General features: G+C 43.0%; 3 protein-coding genes across 3 annotated transcripts in view; all 3 read right to left on the reverse strand.

Moving 5' to 3' along the window:
* Nucleotides 1-7203, reverse strand: part of GLB1L2 (galactosidase beta 1 like 2) — a 50387-nt gene extending 43184 nt beyond the window's left edge. Inside the window, exon 1 of the mRNA XM_075280043.1 lies at nucleotides 7097-7203. Coding sequence (XP_075136144.1) covers nucleotides 7097-7170 — 74 coding nt within the window. The 5' untranslated portion in view covers nucleotides 7171-7203. The remainder of the gene's footprint in view (nucleotides 1-7096) is intronic.
* VPS26B (VPS26 retromer complex component B) overlaps nucleotides 1-27157 on the reverse strand; it is a 188144-nt gene that overhangs the window by 126530 nt on the left and 34457 nt on the right. The window lies entirely within an intron of this gene.
* Nucleotides 9761-27157, reverse strand: ACAD8 (acyl-CoA dehydrogenase family member 8). The gene is made up of 11 exons (XM_075280007.1): nucleotides 27017-27157; nucleotides 25395-25495; nucleotides 23251-23420; nucleotides 20378-20487; nucleotides 20156-20232; nucleotides 17711-17848; nucleotides 15170-15305; nucleotides 14813-14910; nucleotides 14581-14733; nucleotides 12941-13043; nucleotides 9761-10873 (listed from the first exon to the last, which is right to left on the reverse strand). The coding sequence occupies exons 1-11, from the start codon at nucleotides 27120-27122 to the stop codon at nucleotides 10824-10826; spliced, it is 1242 nt and encodes a 413-aa protein (XP_075136108.1). The 5' UTR covers nucleotides 27123-27157; the 3' UTR covers nucleotides 9761-10823.

Raw genomic sequence — 27157 nt, forward strand, 5'->3', positions numbered from 1 at the left:
AAAACACAACAAAAGTAAGGTTCCATGAGATTTCTTAACATGAGAGTAAATGCAGATGGAAACCAGACAGAAGAGGTTCTGTCCACATCAATCACCCAATTACCATGAATGTGCACTGCTCTTATCCTTCAACAGATGAGAGCAATGGACAGTAACAATGGTAGTCCTTACACAGTGTTAAGCCCCCTTAGTGTTCTGCACACAGTATAATGCCCCTTTAGTGGTCCCCACACACTATAACCCACCCTTTATTGGCCCCCAGACAGTGACAATGGGCCTGTACCTTCCGGATTATTGTAATAGGTAATGCCCTCTACTTCCAGATCCCAGATAGGGCCTATTCCTCAGCGCCAGCCTGCCAATACTTATTACAACCAGACGGTGAACAACGACTGGACACAATACCTGACGCTGAATGTTGGCCGGAGCAGGATCATAGATTGCTAAGTAAAATGTTACCTATTGGAACAATCTGATAAGTAGCAGATGGTTGCAAAAGAAAAAAAGCCACCCGTTTTTCCGGGGATAAATATTTACTGGGACTGCCCTTTAAAGATTGGGGCAACCATGGTAAATTCTGCACTGCTAATAGACTATGAGTATAGGTGCTGTTACAGATAAGAGTCTGAGCATGAGCAGAGAATAAGAAGGAGAAAATAAGTGAAGCCTAATAAGTGAATGAGGAAACGGATTTGTTTAATAAGATATATAACAAAGTTTCTTATACTCCCCCGTACTATTCATTTTTAGAAAAATTGTTTTATGATTGTATTTATCCTTTAACTTTATATTCTATAGACTTGCACAGCCAAAGGCAAAAGAGGCTTTGCAGCAAGGTGACACCTCTACAGGCATGGGAGGGTTCTGTCTAGGCGGAGGGAGCCCTACTTAAAATTATTCCTACAGGAGAGAGTAGAATTGACAACTGCTCTGAGAAACAAAGCCTCCTTGTGCAGTTGTCAGTTCTGTACACCTACCCCTACCAAGAAAAGACCAGATCTATGGCAAGGTTCACATTCTGTTCCCTACCTGCATGAAATATGAGGACAGAAAAGTCATGCAAGCAGCACCTTTTCTCTTACATGCGGAAACCATTATAGTCTATGGGGTCTGTGAGTTTCCTTTTATGCGAAAAGGTTTCCGTTCTTAGGGTCTCCAAGCAGACTCACCGAACCCAGATGTGAACCGGGCCTTATCATGACTTTCACATTCGGTTTACGTGCACAGTATGCAGCTAAAGAGTGGAATGACCCTTTAAGTAGTTCATTTTGCATCCCTAAGAAAAGCAGGAAACCGAGATCTACAGCAGATCCAGACAGATGACTCTGATTAGATTGTGTTGAATAAGAAGTGGCCTGTGACGCATGTGTGACACCATCCGGTCTTACGGCAGATTTCATAGATGGAAGGGTCTGCCCTGTTCTGGTCTATGCCTTGTAATTGCACATTTCATTAAATGAGACTTGGGTGACTCATACCCAGTGTGGGTGACAGCGAGGTTTATATATAACTGCAGCTCTAAATAGGCTTTTATACATCTTCCTGTAAAGTTTATACATTTTCATTAAAAGTTTCCGATATTGGTTTGAGCACCGGAACTGTGGATGTAATGAGCGCTGCCAGGAGCCACACGGGGACGTCTCCCTGAAGATGAGAAGGATCACAAGACAAAGGGAAGGATTGTATGATGTGATGTGCCCCTTCATCCACCCAACACAGGGAGTGTGTGACGGCTGAATAGAGAAGGTCATCATATTTAGCACATTCTAGCAAACCATTCATTAATATAACCTATTGCAATTCTCTCTCATGTCTACTACACATCTTTTCATGAACCAGGAAGCTCAGGATGAATCAAGCTATGAAAGTCCCTGCCAAACACGATGCCTAGAACTAAAGAAGGATAAAGAAAATGGTCTTTTTATCCTTTGATATAGTGTCTTCTGAATCATCTTAATCTACCATTAAGATGATAGATGTTGGGTGCCAACCAATATTGACACCGGAATCCCCTAACCCATAGCACAAGTGACCAAGTTCTCCACAGACTTTCAAAGGCAAATTAATGTACATTGTTATGTAGACACATGACCACCTGCTCAAAGTCCACCTTTGTAGTTGGGGTATTGTAGTTTGCATATTCTATTCAGGAACTAGGAAGCTCAGGATGAACAAAAGCATAGTCCCTCCTCAGCTGGAGAATTACTTGTGTTTGTAGAATAATACCAATCCATACAAAAGTGAGATGAGTAGAATATATCAGGTGTAACATTACCAGTCAGTGGTGCTGCAATGTACTGAGACCCCTGGGATCACTCTTTATAAATATACACTGTATAGAAACTGTATAATATGAAGCCATATAGCAGCTTCTTCTGCAGATGGAGATAATAGTGGCGGTGTGTTATCTGCTCCTCTGAGGGAGTGATGTGAGTGAGTGAAGCAATCGCAAGGTAAAAACTCTTATTCCCGGGGATGTCATTATAGCGGTAGCAGGAGGTCTGAGAACGTCTCTGGTGGAAAGATCAGTCTGTGTGTCCTCTAGGGAGGTAAGCGCTCTGCAAAGAGACATGACAGATGCCGCAGAGCTTGTACTGCACGCTGGATACTGCTTTCTGGAAAAATACTCTAGCAAACAAAAAGTCATCAAATAAGGGAACTAGAAGGTGGGGGAGGGGAAGGCACCTGCCGCAAACCTCTCCACAAAACAGCACCTTGTGTCTGCAGCCACCACGCAACTAGTCCGAGAGAATACTGTATGTGAAATATGTCAAAAAGAAACAATGCAAATGGTTTGACCTTTCCCTGGCATGTTGGGTCTTTATAGAAAATCCTTTCACCAAACCCACCAATTCATTATTAGTTTATGTTAAAAAGGGCCACTTTACTGATTACAGCACAGTTGGAATTTTTTCTCTAGCCCTCACCACTCCTGAGCAACAAGTGCAGTTAGTTTTGGTGCCTGATGTGCTATTTAAGCTCTGTAATGTTATAAGGGCAGTGTCAGGCAGGGGGTGTGGCTAAGGGCTCCAATCAGAGGCAACCAGTGTCAGAGCTCAGAGTCACACCCCTTGTCTGCTCCTGCCTGAGTCTACATAGTATATGAGGTGCCAAAACTAGAAGCATTGACTGCTCAGGACTGGTGGGGGCTGGAGAAAAAATTCCAGCTGTGCCAAAATCAGCGGAGCAGCAGCTACTTTATGATGTAGAGAACTGGACTTGTTGGAGGTGGTGAAAGGTCCTCTTTATATATAATAGATGTTTAGGAGCTGAGTGGCCGCCAAATACACCGGGTCTTCGCTGTATTATACAGTGATCACCTGGTGGCAATACCCGCGATCAGAGCAAACACTGATTGCAGGCATTAACCCTATAGGCAACTTTTCACCAATGGGGGTCTAAAAATAATGTAAAACACACACAATGGGGCAAATGTATCATTCTCCAGTCTTGATACACAGCACAACTGGGTAACAGAGATTCATGATAGATGTGGCACCGCTGTACCATATTTGAAGTAAGAAAGGGCCTTGAGCAAAACGTCCACCTCCATATCATCCCTGAATGATAAATTCCCCCTACTCTGACTCCACTCCACAGCCCTGATCATTGGGGCTTTAGTTTCTGTTCTTGTCCCATGCTTTACACTGCAGCTTTGCTTGTTTAGATGTGTTGATGGCGGCTGTGTATAAACTCAGCGGGAAGTCAGTACATGGAGAACTGACTCTCATACAGCGAGGACAGATTAACTAGGAACAAAGCGGAACTAAATGAAATAATTTTCAGGGAACTGCTGACAGTGATAATGTGGAAAATGTTATAACCAGACCTTATAAAATTTACAGCACAAGCTAGCAGAAGAGCAATAATAACACGGCACAAAGATCACTGATACGAGGTCAAATTTTTCAGGAAAAACAGCACAAAGTAAACACTACTGTGAGCGGTGAAGGCAGTAACAGCATGGAGGGGTGTGCAGAAACCCACACACATAAAGCAACCCCAGAGGAAGACGCACCAATGTTTCTGTAACAGACCTGCGAAGTGTGACTATGCCCTTTAGGGAGTCCGAAAACTGAGCTCTACAGTCAATTCTTGCCAAGTAGGGAAACTTTCTATTACGGACCCATCCCCAGTTCTGTACCTTGAACCCACTGCAGTGCTAAGCAAGGGTAAAGCTGTGCTGGAGATGCCTCACCCTGGACAAAAGTCTAGGACTATAAACTGTGTGATGGGTACAAGGTATATAATAGATATACAAGGTATATAATACATCTCTGCACTGGATCGCTATAGGATTGTGATACGTTTTTAAGGAACACAAAAACTCATTCCATTAAGCCACCAGCCAAATGCAAATTCTGCCTTCTATATTTGCATTGCATTAAACGTTCCTTTGGTGTTCACAAGGTGCTGAAGCTTCAGAGTAAAAGAATTGTAGAATATGAAAATCATGGGGAGGTGAAGAACCAATGAGGCAAACAAGGTTGCCCCCACCCCCCTATACAAGGAGCCAACCATGGTGAATGGCAGAAGATGTGCATCCATCTGTGCAGTACTATAAAGTGCCTGAAATCTGATATCTACCATGATGGTGGAAAGACAGAATATTTTGCAAGGGCAGGACTCCAGTATGTTGTTGTGGGCAGGGACTCCTACCATCATAGATAACTATCATTCTAAGAGTCCTGCTCCTGGCACATTGTTCAGGCCGGGAAATCCAGCGAATACACGGACACAGGTGAAACTCAATGGTATGAATCTAACAGTTGTATCCAGTCTGTGAGCTAAACAGCCTGATACATATTACCTGCAATAATACATCTGTAACAAACCCATAGCTCAAGAAGTATTAAGCCCCATGCACATGTGGGAATCCAGTCTGTAAATCGGCCACAATGTCCATCCTGAGCCCAAACAGGAGATCTGGATTACTTTTATTACAGTGATCTATGACGCTGTGCTATGCTTCACTGTCCATACTGTATATAGTATATGACAGTAAGAGGCAGGGACTCCCAGCATCCTGTTTTTCAGCCTTGATTTCCCATGACCAAGTGTGCAGGCAGAGTGGGGGCGATTGCATGGTGGAATGCACTCGGATGACATTTGGATATCATCCGAGTGCTTTCTGTTCCCCATTGATATCAATGGCCAGGGGGTTCCAATATCACGGAGTAGGATAGGACCTGCTCTATAATCATGACTGGTTGTGTGCATGAGGCCTTATGTCTGGCCTGGCCATACACAGGTCAATTTCCCACTGCCGTTTGGACGCTCATAGTATCATAAGACACTATGATGAAATGAGTCCTATTTACGTGTTTCTCAGGTAGGACTTGGTCATGTACATATAGTCTAACCTTGCCTGAGGGATCCCATTAACATTCAGCATAATGACCCTGCATGACTGAATGACAGGGTTGCTAGCCTGTTGCAAACAATGGGGAGCACATACAACAGTACTCCTAGAAATACCTGCAGCTCAGTGCACTGAAGACTACAATGTAGGTCACAGCTAGATGAGGAAACTGACCAGTCAAGTCAACCGCCCACCATGAGCCTCAGGTTCCATCTGTTTCTAAGTGCACAATAATGAAGTAAATGGTAAAAAAATTAGCGACGAATGTAGGTGACCTTTCTGGTGCCCATGCTTATAGTGCATGCAGCAACTCTGGTACCCTCAGCTTAAGGTCGGGGTCCGACACGGCGTAAATGTTTTACAGTCACCGCAAAGTGAATCCCATCTACACATTGTAGAAAAACATGCGCAAAGGCAACGCTGCAATTTCCAAAACCGATGTGGTTTTGGAAATCACAGCATGTCAATTATATCTACAGAAGTGCCGGCGGTTTTCCCATAGGAAAGCAGAAAGTCCCCAGAGGAAACCCATTTGCTGTGGCCCGGTCTGTGCGCCATAGCCTTAGACGGTTTTGTGCCCTATTGCGTTTGTGATTCATTTTTTTATGTGCATAACCTTCAGCTGTGAGAAGTTTCTGGCCTATATAATCTGAAGAATAAAAATTCCCATTGACAGCCTGCAGATCTTGAAACCGTGGAACCTTTCAGGTAGCAGATGACAGATGACTATGTGGAGTGTGACCATTTCAAGGGGACCTTTCGTCACCTCCACACCCTCTGACCCCTTACAACCTTCTATAGGTGACACTCCATAGTGCAGCTGGAATTTTTCTTTTAGCCCAAACCATTCCTGAGCACAGGGTACTGTTATGGGGCACACATGTACACACAGTGGAATTTGGAGCTGATTTTAAGGTGGATTCTGCCTCAAAATCAGCTCCTAATTTTGACCAGAAACTGCCTCCATTGTTTTCAGTGAGAGGCAGCGACGGACACTGAAAAAAGATCCTGCTTGATCTTGTTGCAGATTCATCTGTAGAATCCGCGTTGCGATGCTCAGTCTGAATACCCCAAATCTTACTGGGGCTCATCATGAGCAAAACCAAAGCGTTGCTTCAATTTTCCACTGCGAGATACACAGGGTCGGAGTTTGGAGAGGAATCTGAAATGGAATATTCACTTTCTGTCATGTTTACTTAGCCTCACTTTCAGCACCCAATATGCTAATTATGTTGTCTATTGTCCAATCCAGGACCGCCCACATGACAGTATACACTCAATTTAGCGTATTGGGTACTGAAACTAACAGTATCCATGTCTACAATGTGTCCACTTACCGCCCCCTAATATAGCTTATTTTGAGTCCCCTACATAAAATGGATATAGGTAGTAGGTTTCCAACAAGTGAGTTATATAAGGCCTGTCCAGCCTGACAATTTGAGCTAGATCCCCCCTTTAAGTCACTTTGCAGCTCCACTCTATGTGCAGACTGGGCACTGAGACGGGCCTTATACACTGGGGGTTCACCCCTTCTATTATCTGGGGTGTAAAGCGTTAATATAAGGACGGACCTGTGGCTCCCCCACATTATACTTTGCACATAGGGGTCGCCCAGTTTCTCCAGTACACTTATACAATCCACGCTGTAAACACTGCTGCTTGTCCTTGTCAGCACTCCAGGCTATGAAGAAGTCCAACCCTCATCATTGCGCCGCGCGGCGGCAGTAGTGTTACCTGACTAGCAGGAAGGCCACCAGCAGCAGCAGCAGGCACAGAGCTGTCAGCCTCCGGCGCTGCTCCCTCCTCATGTCTCCTCCGCTCCCTCCGTCCTCTCTGCTCGGCCAGCACTTGCCCCAGCTCCCCCGCTGCCACTTCCTGGTTACCACGGCAACTCCAAGCGGTCCTGTCACAGCTGCCGCGGATTGGATAGCTGATTCCCACCCCCACAGAGGGATGGCGGAGGCTGTGATTGGCTCCTGTGCTGGGTGCGCGGCTGTGATTGGTGGACACAAGCTCCCAGATGTGTCTGCCAGGCTGAGACCTGTGCCAAGTGCTCAGGCAGGGGATAAAAATACCTGTCCCCGGGGGGTGGGGGGAGGACAGCCTCTGTGCCCAGCAGCTGCCTGTGCCTGTGCCAGTCGGACATCTTCTCTTGCGGACAGGGAAGGACAGGCACGGAGTGCAAAAGAACGCACCCGATGCCCATTAAAGTGAATGACAGGTGTCACGGACACAGCTAGTGTCCGCTCCTAGTGTCCGTGACAGATTTTGAGCGGACACTAGGAGCGGACACTACATGTCGGACACCGACGGTAGTGTGAACGCCCCCTAAGTTTGCAATGATGTTGGGATTTTACCAGGTACAGTCTCTCAGCCAAGGACAGCTGTTTGGATGTGTTGCATCTCATCAGCTTGGCGCAGAGAGGACTGACCTGGCAGAGGTGAGAGGCTTAGACAGGGTAGCTCCAAAGGCATTCTGAATCAGTGAGCCCTATTTGAGTCATGACAATATCCTTAAAGGGCTGAAGAATATGTTGGTGCTATATGTAAGTAAAATAAATGAAAATAATTAATAGCTAGTTATATAGATATACAAAAGGTAACAGTTTCACACAGTGATCTTTGTGTCCCTCTTCAGTCCAAGAAGATGGAAGGTATGCAAAACATACCAACATGACTGCCCCATTCAGACATTACTAGTGGAAACCAGAGTGCCCCTGTCATAAAGCGTAACCTAAGAATAATGCCAGGCAGCTATTACTAGTGGAAACCAGAGTGCCCTTGTCATAAAGAGTGACCTAAGAATAATGCCGGCTAGTACTTGCAGAAATCAGAGTGCCCACCGAAATATTACCAAAGAGAATGATCCAACTAATTGTTCAGTCTAAAATAAACCCAAAACTTCTGCTAGGTAGAGTGCCCTATTAAATGCATCCATCTCAGTGCCCCCATAAAACTACTGCACCTACTATGCCTGACAATTCCCTTTCTTGGGTTCTTGACTATAATATCTACAACTACCTACATGGTAGATCTTATACCCTTTGATCCGATTATGATCCCAGCGTGAAGCCTACTTCTCCCTCGCCATGTTCATCCCTCCCTCTGTGGCCGGCCAGTCCATAGTTGCTAGTATAACCAATAAGACATCAATCAGGGCTTATTCCCCTATGTGCTGCCAGATCTTTGGGGTCCAAACCTTTCATTTTCAATGAAAATAAGGGACAGCCACATCCAAAAGATACACTTTTGATAGCCCTATGTATTCATAGCACAATCTGCACCTGGATTTCCAACCAACATTCAGATTCAGAAGCCCGGATTTCTGCAGACCAGGGCTAGGATATAATATATATCTCCTGGCAGCTCCTTCTCTGTCAGTGTCTAACAGTCTCTTAAGGGTTGCCACTCTGTTTTTTCTTTTATTTTGGCAACTCATCAGAAGAACCACAGCCAATATATTTTACACATCATACTGAAGCATAAATATTAAAGTGATATAAATCTATAGTTCAATATAGCACAGTAACCTGTACAAGCTTCTCCAGCCTTGCATGGGCATATCAATTTCTTTTTAAGAACACTGAAAAAACAGGCCCCTGTCCAGAAATTTATGAAAGTTTGGATGTTATATTCCTAAACCAGGCTACACGAATTTGAAGGAAGACCAAGAATAAGATGAAAGTAAACAGCAGGCACAGTAAACAGATGAAGGTGCCAGCCGTAGTCTCTAAAGCCCACATGTGCCAACCGTTCAAAGTTTAGGAAAACAAGTGTAATAGGTTTCCAAAGACAACAATTGTCCAGGGAAAACTAGGAAAGATCACACGTAGAGAAGGAGAACAGTAATAACCAAAGATGGCAGATATTAGATATTATCAGTTCTGCAGCAGATATAACAATTGCTATAGTAAGAACAGATAGGACGCATGGGATCATGTCTATCAGACGTGTGATGACGTAATGTTCTCCAACAGCTCCAGCACAGCAAACACCAAAACTGCCCTTTTTATTATATACAAGTGTCTGTATGGTACCTATAAGTAATTGAAAGATCTTTACCACAGACCAATTGTATGCACTAAACCTTTATTCCAGCCCTCTGTCACCATAGGGACAATCTCTTATTTGCTTTTTGTTTCTAATGCCACATTTTTAGGCTTTTCCTAAATGTTTTATAGATCCAAGATTTTTTCAGCGACTAGTAATGTCCATATGGGATTAACATCAACCTTATGGAGCCTATGTCAAGCTGTGGCACATTCACTATTCTTTTTACACATTTTTTTTTAAAAAAGCAAACAAAACAGCAGTCTCAACAAAAATTGTCACCACTGGACAGCTCATGCTACTTTTTGGAAAACTGACAAGCATGATGCTGGAAATCTATGCTAGCTATGAGTTGGTATACATTTCACTCCAGATGCACTGCCTGGTGGAGGGTGGATACGCCTCGCCATAAATGAGGTGCACCCTTCGCCAGGGATATGAACAAAGATACTGAAAACGCCATTCTTCATAAATCTTCCCCATTTTCTTAGACAGTGAGTCACATCCTGTATTATACCGGAGAGCTAAACTCATTTTTCTGCTGGTTGCTACTGGAAACTGTATGCAAGCTTGTAGCTGTACACACTCCTGACAGCTTAGTGGAGCTCCTGTAACCCAGGGGGCCTGTAATCTAAAATAGGAAATGTAACTAGGTAGTAAATGCAGTTCTAGAATATTTTGCAATAGCTGTACATGATCAGGATCAGTCCAAGGTAAGTACTGTAACGTACAGAATGACTCCTCCAGCAGAACAGCGAGTACAGCTCTGAAGTATAATATAGGATATAACTCAATGTATAACACAATGTATGTACATAATGCGGGAGATGTATGAAGACTGGCACAGAACGGAAGGTACACACATCTCCTAAAATTCATGCGCACCCTCTGCAGAATCAGGCACCTGCACTGCAATTTGTAAGGCTGGATTCACATCAGTGTAGGAGTTTCTGTACGGGGACTCCATTACCGTGACAAAAATCGTTGGACAAAAAAGTGCTGCATGTCCGACACCTGACGGGCAGTATTATAATCGATGGGGTTGACCAGGCACCAATAGTGTCAGCTGTTTTACTGATGTCTGAATTCCCTTCATGTTATATGTGGCTGCATGTTGGCTGCATTCGGGCACATGGCTTCACGTAGTTTCCAGCTTTGTTTTAGGGTTGCTCATCTACACATCAGTATAGTTAATGATCAGACAGAGAGGTAGAAGTTTCGGCTGCTACATTCAGAAAATAAAATACAGACACCAAAAAGTCACCAAAATAAGGAGATTACAGTAAAAATAAAAAAAAGTCCATCCTAGGCATGGTACAGTTCATGTTGTGCTCATCTGGCGAGAGCATACAGCAGAGCTGAGGGAGCGGTGTTCTCCTGAGGTACATGTGATGAAAGATTTTCAACTTGTTCACCCTAAAATATTTCTTGCCACGATCATCCGCATCACTTCATTGGTTCCTGATATTAGAAATAAAATATTTATTAGTGTCCACCATCTTCAAGCATTTAGATGGCCCACTAGAAAAAGGAACTACGAAAGGCTCTAAATCAGAACTGAAAATATGAAAATCCATTTTTAACATCTAATCTCCATGCTGAGATATTATCAACTGAACTGTGGGGCCCAAAGCCTGAGGCTGCACTACTCAGAGATCCTCATTACATTTTCTGCTCTGATTTCTATTGGGTGCAGACCTTGTTTGGAGACAAAGCACCATGTACATCGTTAGCTACAGAGCTTTCATAGGGTATATTTTCACCAGAATTTCTCTTTCTTGAGGAAAGTGTAGGAAAAAAACAGTGCAGTAACATGTTAGCCAGTGTCGGTACTGTAGGGAGGCAACCTCTAATTCATAATGACTTTAATCTGAAAGAGTGATGGCCTATTCTATGGATAGACCATACATATTAGAAAGCTTAATATCCCCACCCTGCAGGATATTGGCCCCCATCAGTGTCCTCACATTTGATATTGGCCTCTATCACTCCTCTCATACATTATAATGGACCCATCACTCTCCTCATACATTATAATGGCCCTCTTCACTGCCCTTTTACAGTATAATGGCCCCCATACAGTATAATGGCCCTATTAGTGTCCCCCATCAGTAACTCCCTCACATGTCTCCCAAAAAGAGGTGAGTACTCAGTGCTCACCTCTCTGCTCCCCTGTCCTGTTCTTCTTCTGTTCCAGGCACACTAATGAGGTATGTCATGTACCCCAGAGCAGAAGAGGTCAGGAAGCAGAGAGGAATGTACTGAACTAAGACTTACCTCTCAATCCCCATAATCTTTTAGGACTCGGGACAAAAGTGGCCTATAGCCTTTAAGTTTGAAAGTGATATGGTAGTACCGGAACCGGGTCGAGGCTCCTCTTCTCACCGGATCCACCACCGGGCTGTAATTTTTTCAACTGGATTGGCAGAACCAGGGTTGAACCAGCTGCATCCTACCCTGCATTTAGTTTATGCCTTTGAAATATGGGTTGAAGATAAGCTGTTATTTTACGCAAATGTTCACTTGAGGGAAAGGCTTGGTGACTTTGACAAAATTGAAAATGTTAATTTTAAAAAAATTTATAGGTGAATTTTGATTAGAGATGAGCGAGTAGTATTCGATCGAATACCTCCCCGCCATAGGTATTCATGTAAGCGGCCGAACGCCAAGGGGTTCAGTGCATCGAATATTCAATGGTGTTGATGAATACTACTCGCTCATCTCTAATTTTGATATTACCGTAATTTCGATTCTCTTGGTTTTGTTTGAAAAAAACAAACAAACCTAAAATAAAGTTCAGTGAGCTGGCATCGTAAAGAGTTGGACTTATTTGATGCAGGCTTCCTTGTCCTACCACCCAGCTCTTGACCACTGTTGATTATAAATGGTGGCTGGAGCACAAAGCCCGCATGGAATAGATCGCTGACTAAATGGGCTCTGGGTCCCTAAGTCCCCTTCCTCCCTTCTCCCCGGGACAATTTACACAGATACACAGTAAAGAACAGCTTGGCAAACTTAAGAGTCCTGATACTAAAGTGTCATTTCAAGAATGAGAGAGAAAGAAAAAAATGGGAATTGAGGCTTAGCATAGGATTCCAGTTATTGACAAAAAAATTCAGCCTAACACCTGGATTTATGAACCATTCCATGGACACACTTCACAACCCCCATCAGAGTGGCTGCAGATCCCTTAATTCCAAATTCATCACCTTTCTAATCTCAATTTTATTACCCCGGCTTTTCTTTATATCATCTTACTGATGTATCACCTTGGATCTTGTAAATGTTGTGGTCTGTTCTCAGTCATTAATTTATAAATACCTGAAGAAGGAGCCTTTGTGTTTGGAAAGCTTACTAGTGACATTTTTCTGGCTAGCCAATAATGGTATTATACTTACAATACTTTTGTCTTGTTTGCCACAAAAGTATCTAACATTAGTGCAGCTTTTCTTTTCCAAGGTGTGAAAAGCTGCTGACTATATATGTAGGTTGTATTGTATTCCATGCCAACATGTATGAAACACTCACCCTCGAGGATCTGATGAACGCGAATATCCCGGACAAACTGCTGAACAGCATAATCCTTCAAGTAGCCATAACCTCCATGCATCTGCAAAGCCTGGTTACAAACCTACATGAAAAACAGATCAAAAGATTAGTAAGCAGTATGTAGTATGTGGAGTTCCTTTATCCTGATCCAGATTTACACAATGTGTTATACATTAGAGCTGCACTTACTATTCTCCTAGTGAAGCCACTGTGCGCATACATTGCATTATTTATCCCTATTGATCTGACTAACATCCTGTATTATACTCCAGAGCTACACTGAATCCGTTTTTTTTCTAGAACCAGTGGGGCAGATTTATTAACACTTGGCATTTTCCCAGTCTTAATAAAGGCCCCGACAGGCACAAGGTAAGGCTGATTTATCAAGAAGTGCCTGACTCTTAAGAGGTGCATTCCCATGTGCCAGATTGGAAATCTACGCCAGTCAGGAACTAGTAAATAATTCCCTTGTAAATAGGACAGAAAACCAGGATGAGTTACAATATATATATATATATATATATATATATATATATATATATATATATATATATATTATACCTCCAAGGCTTCCTTGCCCCACCTCACCCACATTTATGGGAAGTGGCGAGCAAGGTTCAAAATGGGGGATGTGTTGCCAGTTTGGCGTAAGAGATAGCTTTGCATCAAAGGTGCACCACGTCATCGAACATCAAGGCCAGAAAACTGATGTAGATAGGTTAATGAATTCCCCCTACTGTGTACATACATTACTTCTCTAGTACAGAACCTGATTTACAGTATGTATTACACTCCAGAGGTGCACTCACTATTCTGCTGGTAGAGTAAATGTGCATATACATTACATTATTTTTTCATCCTGTAACTTCAGGCATGCAATTTGCTAATTTACACGTAATTTATATATATTCATTCATTCCACAGCTGCTCTCTCTCTTCATAGCTAAACTCTTCAAGAGTTCCCTGTTATTTACTTTCTGGGGAGTGTCACCTGTACACTAGGCACTGTACCTTCATCTGAAAAACTAACTAGGAAAAACCAACAACTAGCAACACAAATAAGATGTTACGGGTGTGTCTGATGACAAACTTGCTGACAGTTTCCAATATAAATCAGAACAGTGAATGCAGCTCTAGGGTATAATACTTAAAAAGTGACTAAACTCAGTTCATAACTGAACATCTCCTTTAACCACAGCATAACTTAAAAAAAGGTTGGATCAGTTGTAAAACAAAGTAATTGTTGTCAGATTCCTATTAAGCATCACTAAGTGGTCTAGAAAATCAGTTAATCTGGCAAAAATAGTAACAATGCAGCGACTAGCAGCGAATTACTTGATATTCATCCACTAGGGGGCGAATACAATATGCTGGTGTGTGAACATCTGATTAGCATGGGAACATTCAGCACGCAGCAAAGACCACATGGCCAAGCAAGTATTTACATCTTCCTTACTTCAATACCTTAGACAGAAATTCTGATAATCTGACATCTTGTGGTCTCAAACATGTTGGATTATCAGAACTGTATAACATTTTATAGTTTAGTCCTCGAGTATGTTTAATTTTTGGCTATTTTACAGTTCCTTATGTAGTAAACTTTTGTCTTAGGTATTCACCTTAAAGCATTCATCTGTAGCGTATAATTTTGCCATAGCACAGAGCGTTGCTGCGTCGCGGTGTCCATCCTCCAGAGCTTGAGCTGCATGACGCACAATAAGCCGTGCCGTAACCAGCTGTGTCGCCATCTCTGCCAGTCGGAATTGTAGGTACTGAGACAAAAGAAATGGTTAAACCAAAAGGTGAAGATTATTTCTATTTCAGTTTAATCGTGTAATGCTATAATGTTACCTGGTTATTAGCAAGGGGCTCTCCAAACTGCTTCCGCACACCAAGATGATCTCGAGAGAGTAATACTGACGCATGGGCTGCTCCGAGTGAACAGGATGCTGGAATAGAATAAAACTGCACTAAGTCTATAAATAGAGATGAAGCTTGCATGTCCTGGACCACCCACGTAACAACCTATGGCTTTCAATGCCAATGATGACATGCTGAATAGACATTATATACTTTATCCGTTCTTAGTATTTCACTTTGTTATGTGGCTGAGTGATGTTTGGACCTCAATAGTGTTGGGGCCCATTGTGACTGTCACCTATGCAATCTACATAGCTTTGTCACTGCACAGTACATATGAGATCTTACCTATATTTATCCTTCCTCCATTCAGTCCTTTCATTGCAATCCCGAAGCCTTGACCTTCCTCACCGAGTCGGTTTGTTAAGGGGACAGCACAATCCTCAAATATCACTGCTCTTGTTGGCTGTGAGTTCCACCCGACCTACAGAAGAAATTACTAGTGGTCATAAAAGAATATGTAACATGTTTTCACTGAACTTCCTTTTGCAATCTTGATTCAGCTTTCCACAGATTCTGAATGACATGTAAATATACACGTTTACATTCTATTAATTTAGTCATGACTCATGGCCATCAGGGGTTGTTACACAGCTTTCCTTAGACTCTGAACAACATTTAAGTTTACACATTTACATAATGTACATAATGTAAATTTGTATCCCAATAAAGGTCTGTAGAGAACTGAGTAATGATCCCCATGGGCATGTCTGCATCCAGCCTAACTCAAAGGGTTGAAAATCCTCAAAATCCTTATAGGGTTGAAGCTGATCTTAAAATGAAAGAATAAATTAATGAATGAATTAATAAAAGTTATACTGCCCCCTGCAGAGTACTTCCATCAGTTAATCACAGGGTGATAGCAAAGAGGTCATTCAGCCCAGTGGCGTAAGTACCGCCATAGCAGCAGAGGCAGCTGCCACAGGGCACGGGACATTAGGGGGTGGTGACAGCTACCTCTGCAACCCCTGCTCTTATCACATACAAACTGTTGCAACTGCGATAAGAGCAGGGAAAGATTGTAGTGAAGTCATCCGTCACATGACTAGGTGGGCGTGTCTATAGCCCGTGCGGTCCTGGAAGAGAAGGAGAGATGTACTGCTAGGTAAGGAAGGGGAGGGGGAAGGGAGATGCAGGATGGAGAGTGTCTGTGTGTGTGTGAGTGATATCTGTGTATTAGGAGGAGAGGTCTGTGAGTGATATCTGTGTATTAGGAGGAGAGATCTGTGAATGATATCTGTGTATTAGGAGGAGAGGTCTGTGAGTGATATCTGTGTATTAGGAGGAGAGGTCTGTGAGTGATATCTGTGTATTAGGAGGAGAGATCTGTGAGTGATATCTGTGTATTAGGAGGAGAGATCTGTGAGTGATATCTGTGTATTAGGAGGAGAGGTCTGTGAGTGATATCTGTGTATTAGGAGGAGAGGTATGTGAGTGATATCTGTGTATTAGGAGGAGAGGTCTGTGATTGATATCTGTGTATTAGGAGGAGAGGTCTGTGAACTGAGATCTGTGTATTAGGAGGAGAGGTCTGTGTACTGAGATCTGTGTATTAGGAGGAGAGGTCTGTGTCCTGATATCTGTGTATTAGGAGGAGAGGTCTGTGAGTGATATCTGTGTATTAGGAGGAGAGGTCTGTGAGTGATATCTGTGTATTAGGAGGAGAGGTCTGTGAGTGATATCTGTGTATTAGGAGGAGAGGTCTGTGAGTGATATCTGTGTATTAGGAGCAGAGGTCTGTGAGTGATATCTGTGTATTAGGAGGAGAGGTCTGTGAGTGATATCTGTGTATTAGGAGGAGAGGTCTGTGTACTGAGATCTGTGTATTAGGAGGAGAGGTCTGTGTACTGAGATCTGTGTATTAGGAGGAGAGGTCTGTGTATTAGGAGGAGGGGGAGGTCAGTGTCCTGATATCTGTGTATTAGGAGGGGGAGGTCAGTGTCCTGATATCTGTGTATTAGGAGGAGGGGGAGGTCAGTGTCCTGATATCTGTGTATTAGGAGGAGGGGAAGGTCAGTGTCCTGATATCTGTGTATTAGGAGGAGGGGGAGGTCAGTGTCAGTAGATGGATCAGTACTCTACACATTGTTTGTATTCAGACTTGCCTGCAATTGCTGTTACTAATGACTGTCTAATAGTAGTCAGGGGGCGCTCTGTGTATTGTATTGTATTGTACTGAAGGGGAGGGGGATGTGAGATGCAGGATGGAGAGTGTGTGTGTCTGTGGGTGAGTGTGTATGTATGTGTGGTGTGGAGCAATTGAGGAGCAACAGTAACCTAGGGGCAGAGATGGAGGGGAGGACATGAAAATGTGGGTAGAGATGAGGGGTGCATGAAACTGGGGGCAGATGGAGGAAGGACATGAAACTGGGGGCAGATGGAGGGAGGGCATGAAATGTCACGTGACATCCGTGCGTTATTAAAGATGGCCAACACCACCAAAGACTGCAGCGGAGCCGGAGACAGGCAAGTAACTTTTTTTTTTTATGTCTGTATCTCCCCTCGGTCTCCGATTATTATACTCTGGGGTCTGAAAATACCCCAGAGTATAGTAATTATTCGTGGGTGTTCATTATGGGGCATAATCCCGTGTGCAGGGGCCACAATGGGGTATAATACTGTGTGCAGGGGCCACTATGGGACATAATAGAGCGCGCAGGAATGCAGGGGGGAAGGGCATGTCAAAAGTTCACCACGGGGCCCCGCCATTCCTAGTTACGCCACAGATTCAGCCCATGAAGAATGCTACTGATTGTCAAACTATCCCATACCACAGTGAGCAAAGTCCTGGAAGCTGTAACTATAATTTTGGGCCTTCACCCCTCTTACCTTTTTCTCTTTCTTTCCAAAGCTGAGCCCTGGTGTCCCTTTCTCTACCACCAGGCAGGAGATGCCTCGAGATCCACTACCCCCCGTTCTACACATTACTACATAGACATCTGTATCTCCGCCACCACTGATAAATGCCTGGAAAGAGAAAGAGCAAAAGAGTGAGAACATCTGCCTGATATGAAAGACAACATTTATACATGTACTGACATAGTGAAATAACACCGCCGCAAAGAGGATGAGATTTTAACAAATCTCATCCACGATGGGGAAAATTGCCACATGTGTATTGACATTAGATGCTATTGTTAAATCCAAAGCAGATCAATTCTTTCTGCAGATTTCAACCTTTGCAATGCATAAGGTGAAATTAGCAGCAAATCCACAACAAACAGATTTTTGTGCAAGTTTAGCATGGGAATGTGGATAAATGTGTGAAATCTCCTCCCTTATCTCAGGAAAATTATATATAAGGGGATCTGTTTGCATCGTCACCATAGCTGAATGGAAATCACCAGTGACCATTGTCCAAGTCACAAGCTGCTGTACGCTAAGAGGATGCTACACACCGCTCCACGTTACACATGAGGTATAAGATACTGAGGATAACTACTGTCAGTCTTTGTCATGACAATTTAAAGGGCTATTCCTATCTTCATAAGTTATCTATTCAGCTAGAAATGAATGGAGTAGTGTGTGCTGGGCCAACCACTGCTCCTGATAGATGGGGGACTGAGAGGTTGGAGCTCCATCATTCTGCAGGATATCCTAACTTGTTAAAGTGGGAATACCCAGGAGTGGGACTGAAATTAGTAACAGCGGTTCTGTGGGGGTGGAACAGGAGGGCTGTCAGTAAAAATCATCAGGTCCCTTTGGAACCCCTCTACAAAGCCTCCTGTCCCTGTCCACCTTATATATATATTATGACTCGGTATAGTATGAGTTATCCACCTTTCTAATATTGATGACTAATCTTAGGATAGACTATTTATATCACTTCTGTAGGAGTATGACAGATGGAAGCCACATTGATCACCCACTGTACAATATGCACTACTGCAATACCTAAACCCACCACTACACATCGTATAGCTAGCGAGCAGTCAACATGTTAACATTACCAGTCACCATGCTCTCCTGAAGCAGCTAATCTGTAGGGGTCCTGGCTATTGGACCCCTGTAGATGTAATATGGCCTATGCTAGGGATTGGCTATCAATACTAGAAAGGTTGATAACCCCTTTATGGCTAGATTCACATGGTGTACAATGAAAAGGAATTTGAAGCAGACATTCGCCTTTTCTGACCCTCCAGATCCCTGAGACAGAAAGCTATAGCAGAGCTTCAACTTTCCGCTGTGGATTTCCCTCAGTGATTAGGCCTAGATGAATCTATATCTCGCTGAATCAGCTGTGAAATCCGTGGCAGGATGCTTATTTTTCAAATTCCTGCACAAAATCATGGTGGAGTCTGTCAGAGTCCACTATGTGAACATACCCTTATATTCCCACACAGTTTAATGAACCTCCATGGTATAAAGCCTAAGACTTCCTGCTCTACCATCAAGAGAACTAGGGTTGGGGATTCCACTTCTCCCTGATTCTGTGATCCAGTTGTAATTTTAGTAACTGCATCCGCAGAATCAGGGAGAACCAGCTTCATCCCATCCCTTTAACAAGTCATTGCAAAGTCTCCTGCTGTATGGAGATCATGTCGCTGCAAAAGAGGGGACAAACCAAGCTCTACCTTAAGTATATAAGAAAACAAACTATCAGAAAGAGAAAGCAATTTGAAAACATATTTTAGGGGTATATATTAAAATTAAAAGTATTGAAAAAGCACATAGTTTAGAAAAAAATAGACGTTTGTCAGAAGGTAAAGTATCTCCTCAGGATGAGACGGTACAGGAACTCACGCCGCATGGCTTGCTAAAAATTGTGGATAAGGAATATGCAAATAAGATCTAATTGGTGAAAAAGAGGAACATCCTCCTAGAGCCACATTTTGGAAGCCAGCACCGTATGGATTAATGCATGGTTTACAAAGAAACCTAAGGCATGAACTGGTTATGAACTAGGTAAAATGGCATGGTCTTGAAGTGGCTATTACAAGCTACTAACAGTTATCCTCTGTTTACAGAACAGGGGATAAGGATCTGATCGTTGCCTGTCCGACAGTTGGATCACGAAAACTGGATTCCCCAAGTGCCCCATCTGAATGTTGTATGAACCTTTATGGGACTGACATCGTTTCAGTAGTCCCATAGAAATCAATGAGGCAGTGGTCACACATGTGCACCATCGCTCCTTTGAAATAGGTCACTTGCAGACCACCATCCCCATGATCGTTGAAGGTCTGAGTAGCCGAAACCCGACAGACACTTATCACATATTCTATCAATATAAAATAATTGTTAATAGTGGGAAGACCCCTTTGAAGAAAGCACCTTAGACCCATTCAAGATGTAGTGATCACCGTCTCGTTTTGCAGATGTCAACAAAGAAGCAGCATCACTTCCGCTCCCTGTAAAAGAAGAACACAGAATACAGTATATGAGTAATAATCTACTGTACTGACATCGCATTATAGAGTGGAAGAAAAAAATCTACATATGTAAACACATACAATATACACAACTTTATAAGAATTATCATGTTTCAGATCTTACCAGGTTCTGTCAGACAGTAAGATGCACACTTCTCCATAGTGCAGAGAGAGGGGCAATACCGATGTCTCAGCTCATCACTCCCAAATGTATCAATCATCCAAACACACATACTATAGAGGAGAGGGGGAGATACATGTTAGATTCAAGGATAAATGACACTCCTATCATAAACACATAACACTACAATATCAACAGGACCTAAGAGATGTCAGATTACAAGACAGTCTACATTATAGGATGGTCAAAGAAAAAAACATTTAGAAATAAAATATCATAAAAGGTAAACTGGGGTTGTGGTGCCACCTATGAAAATCATTCTTATACATACATTCATTGACATAAAAAATGTACAATGAAGTAGTTGTTGGAATTGAATGAGACTTTATATTTATGAATGTAATGATGATACATGTAAGTCATTACAATATTAGTGCGAAAGGATACATTCATTAGGGAAAAACTGTACAACTAATAGGTGGATTTAGTAGCCTGTTGGGTTGTCTGGATACAAGATAGGCATGTATGCAAACTAGTTCAATATGACATCATGCAGCACATTTTCCCACTGATATTGCCGCTGGGCCTGTAGATCCTACACACTTGTAAGCTGGCATCCTAACGGGTCTCATAAATGTTCTATTGCCGACAAATCTGTAGACCGGGCAGCCTAAGGAAGTGTTACAATCTAGTGGAGACATTCTTGGGAAACCCTTGTTGTGTATGAGTGAGGATAATCCTACTAAATTGTCAGATGGAAGCCCTGCCATGAGAGAGAACACATGTGGACGCAGGATGTCCTGAACATAACACTGAGCTGTAAGTGTGCCTTGCATCACTACTAGGGGTCACTGCCTGTCGTATGTGATGACTCCCCAGATCATCACACTAGCAGTTGGGGCATTATGGCACTCTCCAGCAAAAGCAGTATTGCAGCGCTCACCACATGGTCTCCATACTCAAACCCGACCATCATTGGATCTAAAACAAAACCTGGATTTGTCCTTAGAGATGACAGGATTGCAATCCATAGCAGTCCAGGTTTCTTATTCATGACACCACTAAATTTATTTTTTCGTCCCTCCATGAGCTTTAAAGGGGTTGTCCCATCACAAGGATCCTATCTATACTGCTTGTTAATGTGAATGTAAGACTTTTCCTAAATACATTGCTTCAGCAAAACTGCTTTATTTGTTCACTATCTTACTTTATTCAATTCATTGTTGACACAACCCTTGACTCATCTGCTCAAAAGTCAAGTGATGTATCTGCCTGCTCTCAGGGGGGAGGGAGGAGGAGCTAAGTGCACAGGAGCGAGCCTGTTTTTCTAGCTATTCCTGTGTCTGCACCACGTGACCTAGCTTCCTGCTCTCAGATAGGGGAGAGGAGCTGCTTTCATTTCTGAACTCGTCTTCTGTTCTCCCAGTTATCAGGCTAGCTAATTCAATTGTGTTCATTATGGCAGAGACAGGCAGTCTCTGTATGTAACACAGAATGGAGTTGCTCCTGCCTGTACTTCATAGTCCAATATTGTGCATACAGTGTTATTTGAGGACCTTTGATGACATCACAGGCCCTTCAGCCGCCCCATAGGATCACGCTATGTGGTGGGCGGTGCTACGTGCTAATTTGGGGGTGGAGCTAAACGGCAGGTTGCATGTGAAACCCCGCCCACCAAATGACGCAAGAAGCCAGGAAGAAAGAAGATTTTACAGCAGTAAAGACTGGTGAGTATGTGACATGGGAATACCCCTTTAATTATGCCATCTTCAAATTTCTCATACAATGTAGTACAACATTTCTGTATTACGGTATATTGTCTATTTACTGAAGTTCTGTTGAGTAATAAAACTGTTAACATGGCAGGCTTGGAAACCTCCCGGCTGCCATGATAACTGATTGGCGGCATGTTATAATGTTGCCGGGCGCAGAGATTGGGTTTAAAGAAGGTAGCTAACTACTTAGACCAGGGGTCCTCAAACTGCAGCCCGCGGGCCACATGCGGCCCGCCAAGCACTTCTGTCTGGCCCCGCCGACAACACTGGCAGGCATGCATTTATAATGAAACTCCTGGGGAGCTCGGGCCAGGCCATGGAGCGCACTTCACTTTACCTATTGGAGGGCACCGCTCCTGATGTCTGTGCGACCTGCTCTGCCTCCGGCCCACTGTTTGAAAAGTTTGAGGACCCCTGACTTAGACGCTGCAGTTTCCATTGACCATGACAGCTATGTGGTTAAATACCTGTTATTAGCAGGTGCCAACTGCAGCCGGCTCAGTGACTGAGTCTGTGCCATATTTCCCCAGTGCACATCCACTGTACAGGTAAATCTAAGTATGTCCAAAATTACTGATAAACATATATAAATATATTAGCTTTATTTTTCTGGTATAGAGATTCCAAGGGGGATTAAAGGGGTTTTCCTACATCATTGCATTTTGCTAGTATATACCAAAATGCAATGATCGGTATATACACGATTAGTATGGGTCCAACCACTGACATCCCTACCGATCCGAAAAATGAAGGGGGTACATCACTGGTTTAATGCTACTTATCCTTATTTTTCCTCGAACTGTGTTGTCACTGTGTGGCTCAGACAGGGCCTGTTTTTTTTAATCATTATTTAATTTCACCATTTAATTCAACCTGCATTCTCCATTTAACCTTGTTGAAGAATCAAACAACCCCTTCAAGAAAATAAACAGAACAACATTTTTAATCCATAAAAAATGACCAGATGAGAAAAGTTGGATATTTACTTTATAGGGGTTACCTAGAAGATTGTCACTCTTGTACAGAACCTAAAAAGGATAAGAATTATGTTTATGATTGGACCACAATCCATCACAAAGATCAAATGATAAAGTCTCTTACTTGTGGATGCTCATGTACGCTGTGGTGCTGACACAGCCTGTAGACAGTGCTTCAAAAATAATGGAAGTATCCAGACGAGATAACCCAGATCCTCCAACGTCAGGACGGGTGTAAATCCCACCAAAGCCAAGCTGTGCTGCCTTCTGCATGGTCTCCACTGGGAATATTTCCTAAGCAATAAAGAAAAACACTGCAGTTGTTACTCTGATAATAATTGAGATGATAGTCACTTGGTTTACAGCAGTTGTATAGGATCAGGAAAATATGCCCTCGAAGCCTGTCTACAGAACACATAGCACTCTACTATTTGGCTGTGGTATTGCAGCTTAGTCTCAATCACTTTAATGAAGTTGAGCTGTAATTCCAGACACAACTCATGAACAACATTAAGACTGAGTTACCAGAATACAAGAAAACCCAGCAGTGAGCCAAGGCTGTGACACATTAAGGGCTCCTAAGCTCCAGCAAAAGACAACTCCTTTTGGATCAGACCGGAAACATGCATGGAGACTGTCGTATTTACAACAGGGGCAAAGAAAACACAGCTAAGGGTCCTGTGCAAGAATACTATATGGGCCGGTTGCTCTCTTAATAGCTCATAAAGCTTCCCACCATTATGCATTTCTAAAAATTCACCAACAGTTTGGTCTGCAGAATTTATTTAACAATAAAAAGCATTTATAGGGAGTCATCAGGAAATTGCTATTAAAGGGGTTTTCCCATCTCACTATTTCAGCAGTTTGTCTGCTGTCTCTTCTTCTCACTTCCTGAATTTCCTCCCCTCCCAGCTTGCTGAGCAGGACACTATGAAGTATCACAATACTTATGCAGATCAGATAATATCCACATGCTTGTAGAGAATGGACTCAGTGTTATCTATGTGTTTACATACAGAGATAACAGACTTGGCTTTATCAGCAAACTGCAATTAGCTGAACTGATTGGCCTGCCTGCATAGTCCTATAGGTCCATGTTTATAGCAATGCTGTGTAAACAATGGGAGGAATAAGATCACATAGCAGGAAAACAAAGCAGCATTTCGAAAGCAATATATTTAGGAAAAGTCTTCAATTTACTTAAGCTACCAGTATAGATAGGATCCTTGAGATGGGACAACCCCTTTAAATGAGATGAATGTAATGGCCTTAACGCTGAACAGAATGGTATCTTTGCCAAAAAAGATTCCACATCAAGAAATTCTACTTTTTATGAATATGCTTTTAAGCCTGAAAATACTACCCTGGGTGTTCCTGAAACTGCAAGTGCCCAGCTTACATTGCGATTCAATGCCTAACATTGCCCATCTAAGTTTCAGTAACATCATCTTGCTGCCTCTTGGCCTTGCTGTTGCATCCCACTTCTGGCTTAAATACATTACAGTCCTCTCCATTGTATCATCATGGCAACTGAACTTCAGAGAAATTCAGGAGCGTTGTCCATAGCTTACAGGCATTGAGAGTATATCACTCCAACTGACAGTGTTAAGCAGTGATTTGCAATATGAGCAACAGCACTTGCAACCACAGGAAGGTCCAAGGTAGCACCGGCAGGCTCAATAGCACACTACTAAAAAGATTATTTTCTCAAAGAGGGGGCTGCAGTTTGGTATAGGAAGATCCTTATATAACTACGTGTGTAATTTTATAGTGAATTTCTTGTTGACAGACTCCCTTTAAGGTTGCATGAATCCCATACCTGCTCGGCCTTGTGAAGCTACTTAGGTTGCATATATGTTATGTCGACCTGATTCCCAAATACCTTTAGAGTTCACCTCTACACAATTAGGTGACCCGTACACCATTGTGTGCATGTCACTGGGCCGAGATTGAACATGGACAGCACATGGATAACATCTATGTGGCGCTTGTGCCTCCACTGCCACATTCATTAAGATCAGTGAGCATAGGCTGCAAAACAGTCTAGGAATAGGACCTGTCCTGAGTTTTGCTCCAGGCCCCATATATAGAACCATGAAAATGCACTGTTATGTGTATGGGGCCATAGCAATGAATGGATCAGTGTGCCATCCGTGAAAAAAAACACAGTTAGCACAGTGTCGGTGCACACAGTTGTGTGCATGGCGCCTTAGTACTCCTCCAGTGGGTTCCTTGTTTAATGCTGCCTTAGGTTTCACGCACGCTCACCTTTTCATCCCACAGTGCCATGTTTGGAGCCATCTCTTTGGCAGCAAAGTCAAAAGCCACCTTCTGAAATTCCTTCTGCTCTTCACTCAGGCCAATAGAGGCTGCAAAACAAGGGGAACATATTACGCTCGTATACAAGACTTCTCCCGAGTTGCACCACTTCTCTGGAATGCTCTACCCCGGACAATCAGATTAACTCCCAATTTCTACAGTTTCAAACGCAAACTAAAGACGCATTTTTTCAGACAGGCCTATCACAATTCCTAATGTAAACCCTTCTTGATGCCTTTTCAGCCTAACATATTTGTCCATGCTCTATCCACATGTTAAAGGACACTACTAGTGACGGCCCATAAAGCTTTGTTTGTGTAATGACTGTAACCTCTATTACAAAATTGTCTGAACACTGTATAAGCAATGCCGCCCCTCCTACCTCTTGTGTCATCCTCTCTACCTCATAGATTGTAAGCTCTTGTGAGCAGGGCCCTCAGTCCCATTGTGTGAAATGACGTTCTTTGTTTTGTATCTGTCTGTATCTGAACCCTACAAATTGTACAGCGCTGCGGAATATGTTGGCGCTATATAAATAAAATTTATTATTATTATTATTATTATTATTATATTACACTGCTACATATAAATGACCACCATGGCCAAAATTCATCCTCTGTGTAATGCCAAGTGCAGAGTCTGAGGGAGGGGCTACACCCCATCTTGCAAAGCCATGTGCACAGACCACCGGACAGTGACAGTTCCTCTTTACGTGGTGTATACAGTGCTATACCAATTTGTTGGGAGTATATTGTTTTTACAGAGCTGTTTGGTTTGTTCATAGCTGGCTATATAAACCATTTTTCTTTTATGAAGGATTTATGCCCGGGCCCACTGGTTGCACTGCAGTATCATATGTAATGTCAGTCTACAGGATAGCATTGGGTACATCAAGGTCATCTGCTCACAGCTTTATGATTATTGCAGAAATCCACTTGAGGACCCTCTCCCAAATTCCCAAAATGTGCAACTATAATATCTCATGTCATTCTGCAGCTGTTGCCTTATGGAGTGTTGTAATGAAGGCACTGTCCCTGTGGTTGTCACATTTAGGGAGTGAGGTTGTGACTTTTACATCACCTTGGGGCTATTGTTTTGGGTATGTTCATGTTCACGCTCCCTATGAAACAAGGCAGCACATTTTTCTCAGCCGCCCAGTAATTTCAATGGGATTTTCAGCGCTGATTCTTTCTCACAGTATAGCTGGATGTAATTGTTTCACCATATTTCAGGCACGTGCAATGTGCACATAGCCTTATGGTACTGTAGCGCCCCTGTTATTGGGGAAAGGTGTTGCCCCCAGGTCCTGTTATGTAGACACTACACAAAAAGTTTCATGGAACAAAAGCAGCCGTATCCACTACATATATCTGTCACATGCACACAAGGTAACCCAAAATTCTCACATTTCTACTCTAACCAATCAAACAAGAGATCCATGTCATATGACCTTCCATTGAATGACAGCTAGCATCAATCACGTGATCCTCTGTCCCCAAGCCATTAGCTGCAGAAGGTCAGTAAATTCCCGATGACTCCACCCCTTAAATTTTAACCCTTTATGTCCTTACGATCTATCGCTGAAGCGATTCCTCTTCTGGGACTCGTGGCTGTGCAGCTGAGAACATTTCTAAAAGACCGAGAGACCAGAGAGCCGAGTCTGAAGCCGACCGCCATGTCTGCAAGCCACCCGGTGCAGGACGGTAGTTGTA

Source organism: Leptodactylus fuscus, chromosome 6 (assembly GCF_031893055.1).
Source record: "Leptodactylus fuscus isolate aLepFus1 chromosome 6, aLepFus1.hap2, whole genome shotgun sequence".
Taxonomy (NCBI): Eukaryota; Metazoa; Chordata; class Amphibia; order Anura; family Leptodactylidae; genus Leptodactylus; species Leptodactylus fuscus.

What these genes read in the sequence shown, in the direction of transcription:
- ACAD8 (XM_075280007.1), bottom strand. Translation starts at nt 27,122, where the DNA reads ATGGCGGTCGGCTTCAGACTCGGCTCTCTGGTCTCTCGGTCTTTTAGA. An exon ending in TGGCACTGTGGGATGAAAAG is followed by an intron (nt 23,421 to 25,394) that starts GTGAGCGTGCGT and finishes TTTATTGCTTAG; the next exon opens with GAAATATTCCCAGTGGAGAC. An exon ending in TTGGAAAGAAAGAGAAAAAG is followed by an intron (nt 15,306 to 17,710) that starts GTAAGAGGGGTG and finishes TTTCTTCTGTAG; the next exon opens with GTCGGGTGGAACTCACAGCC.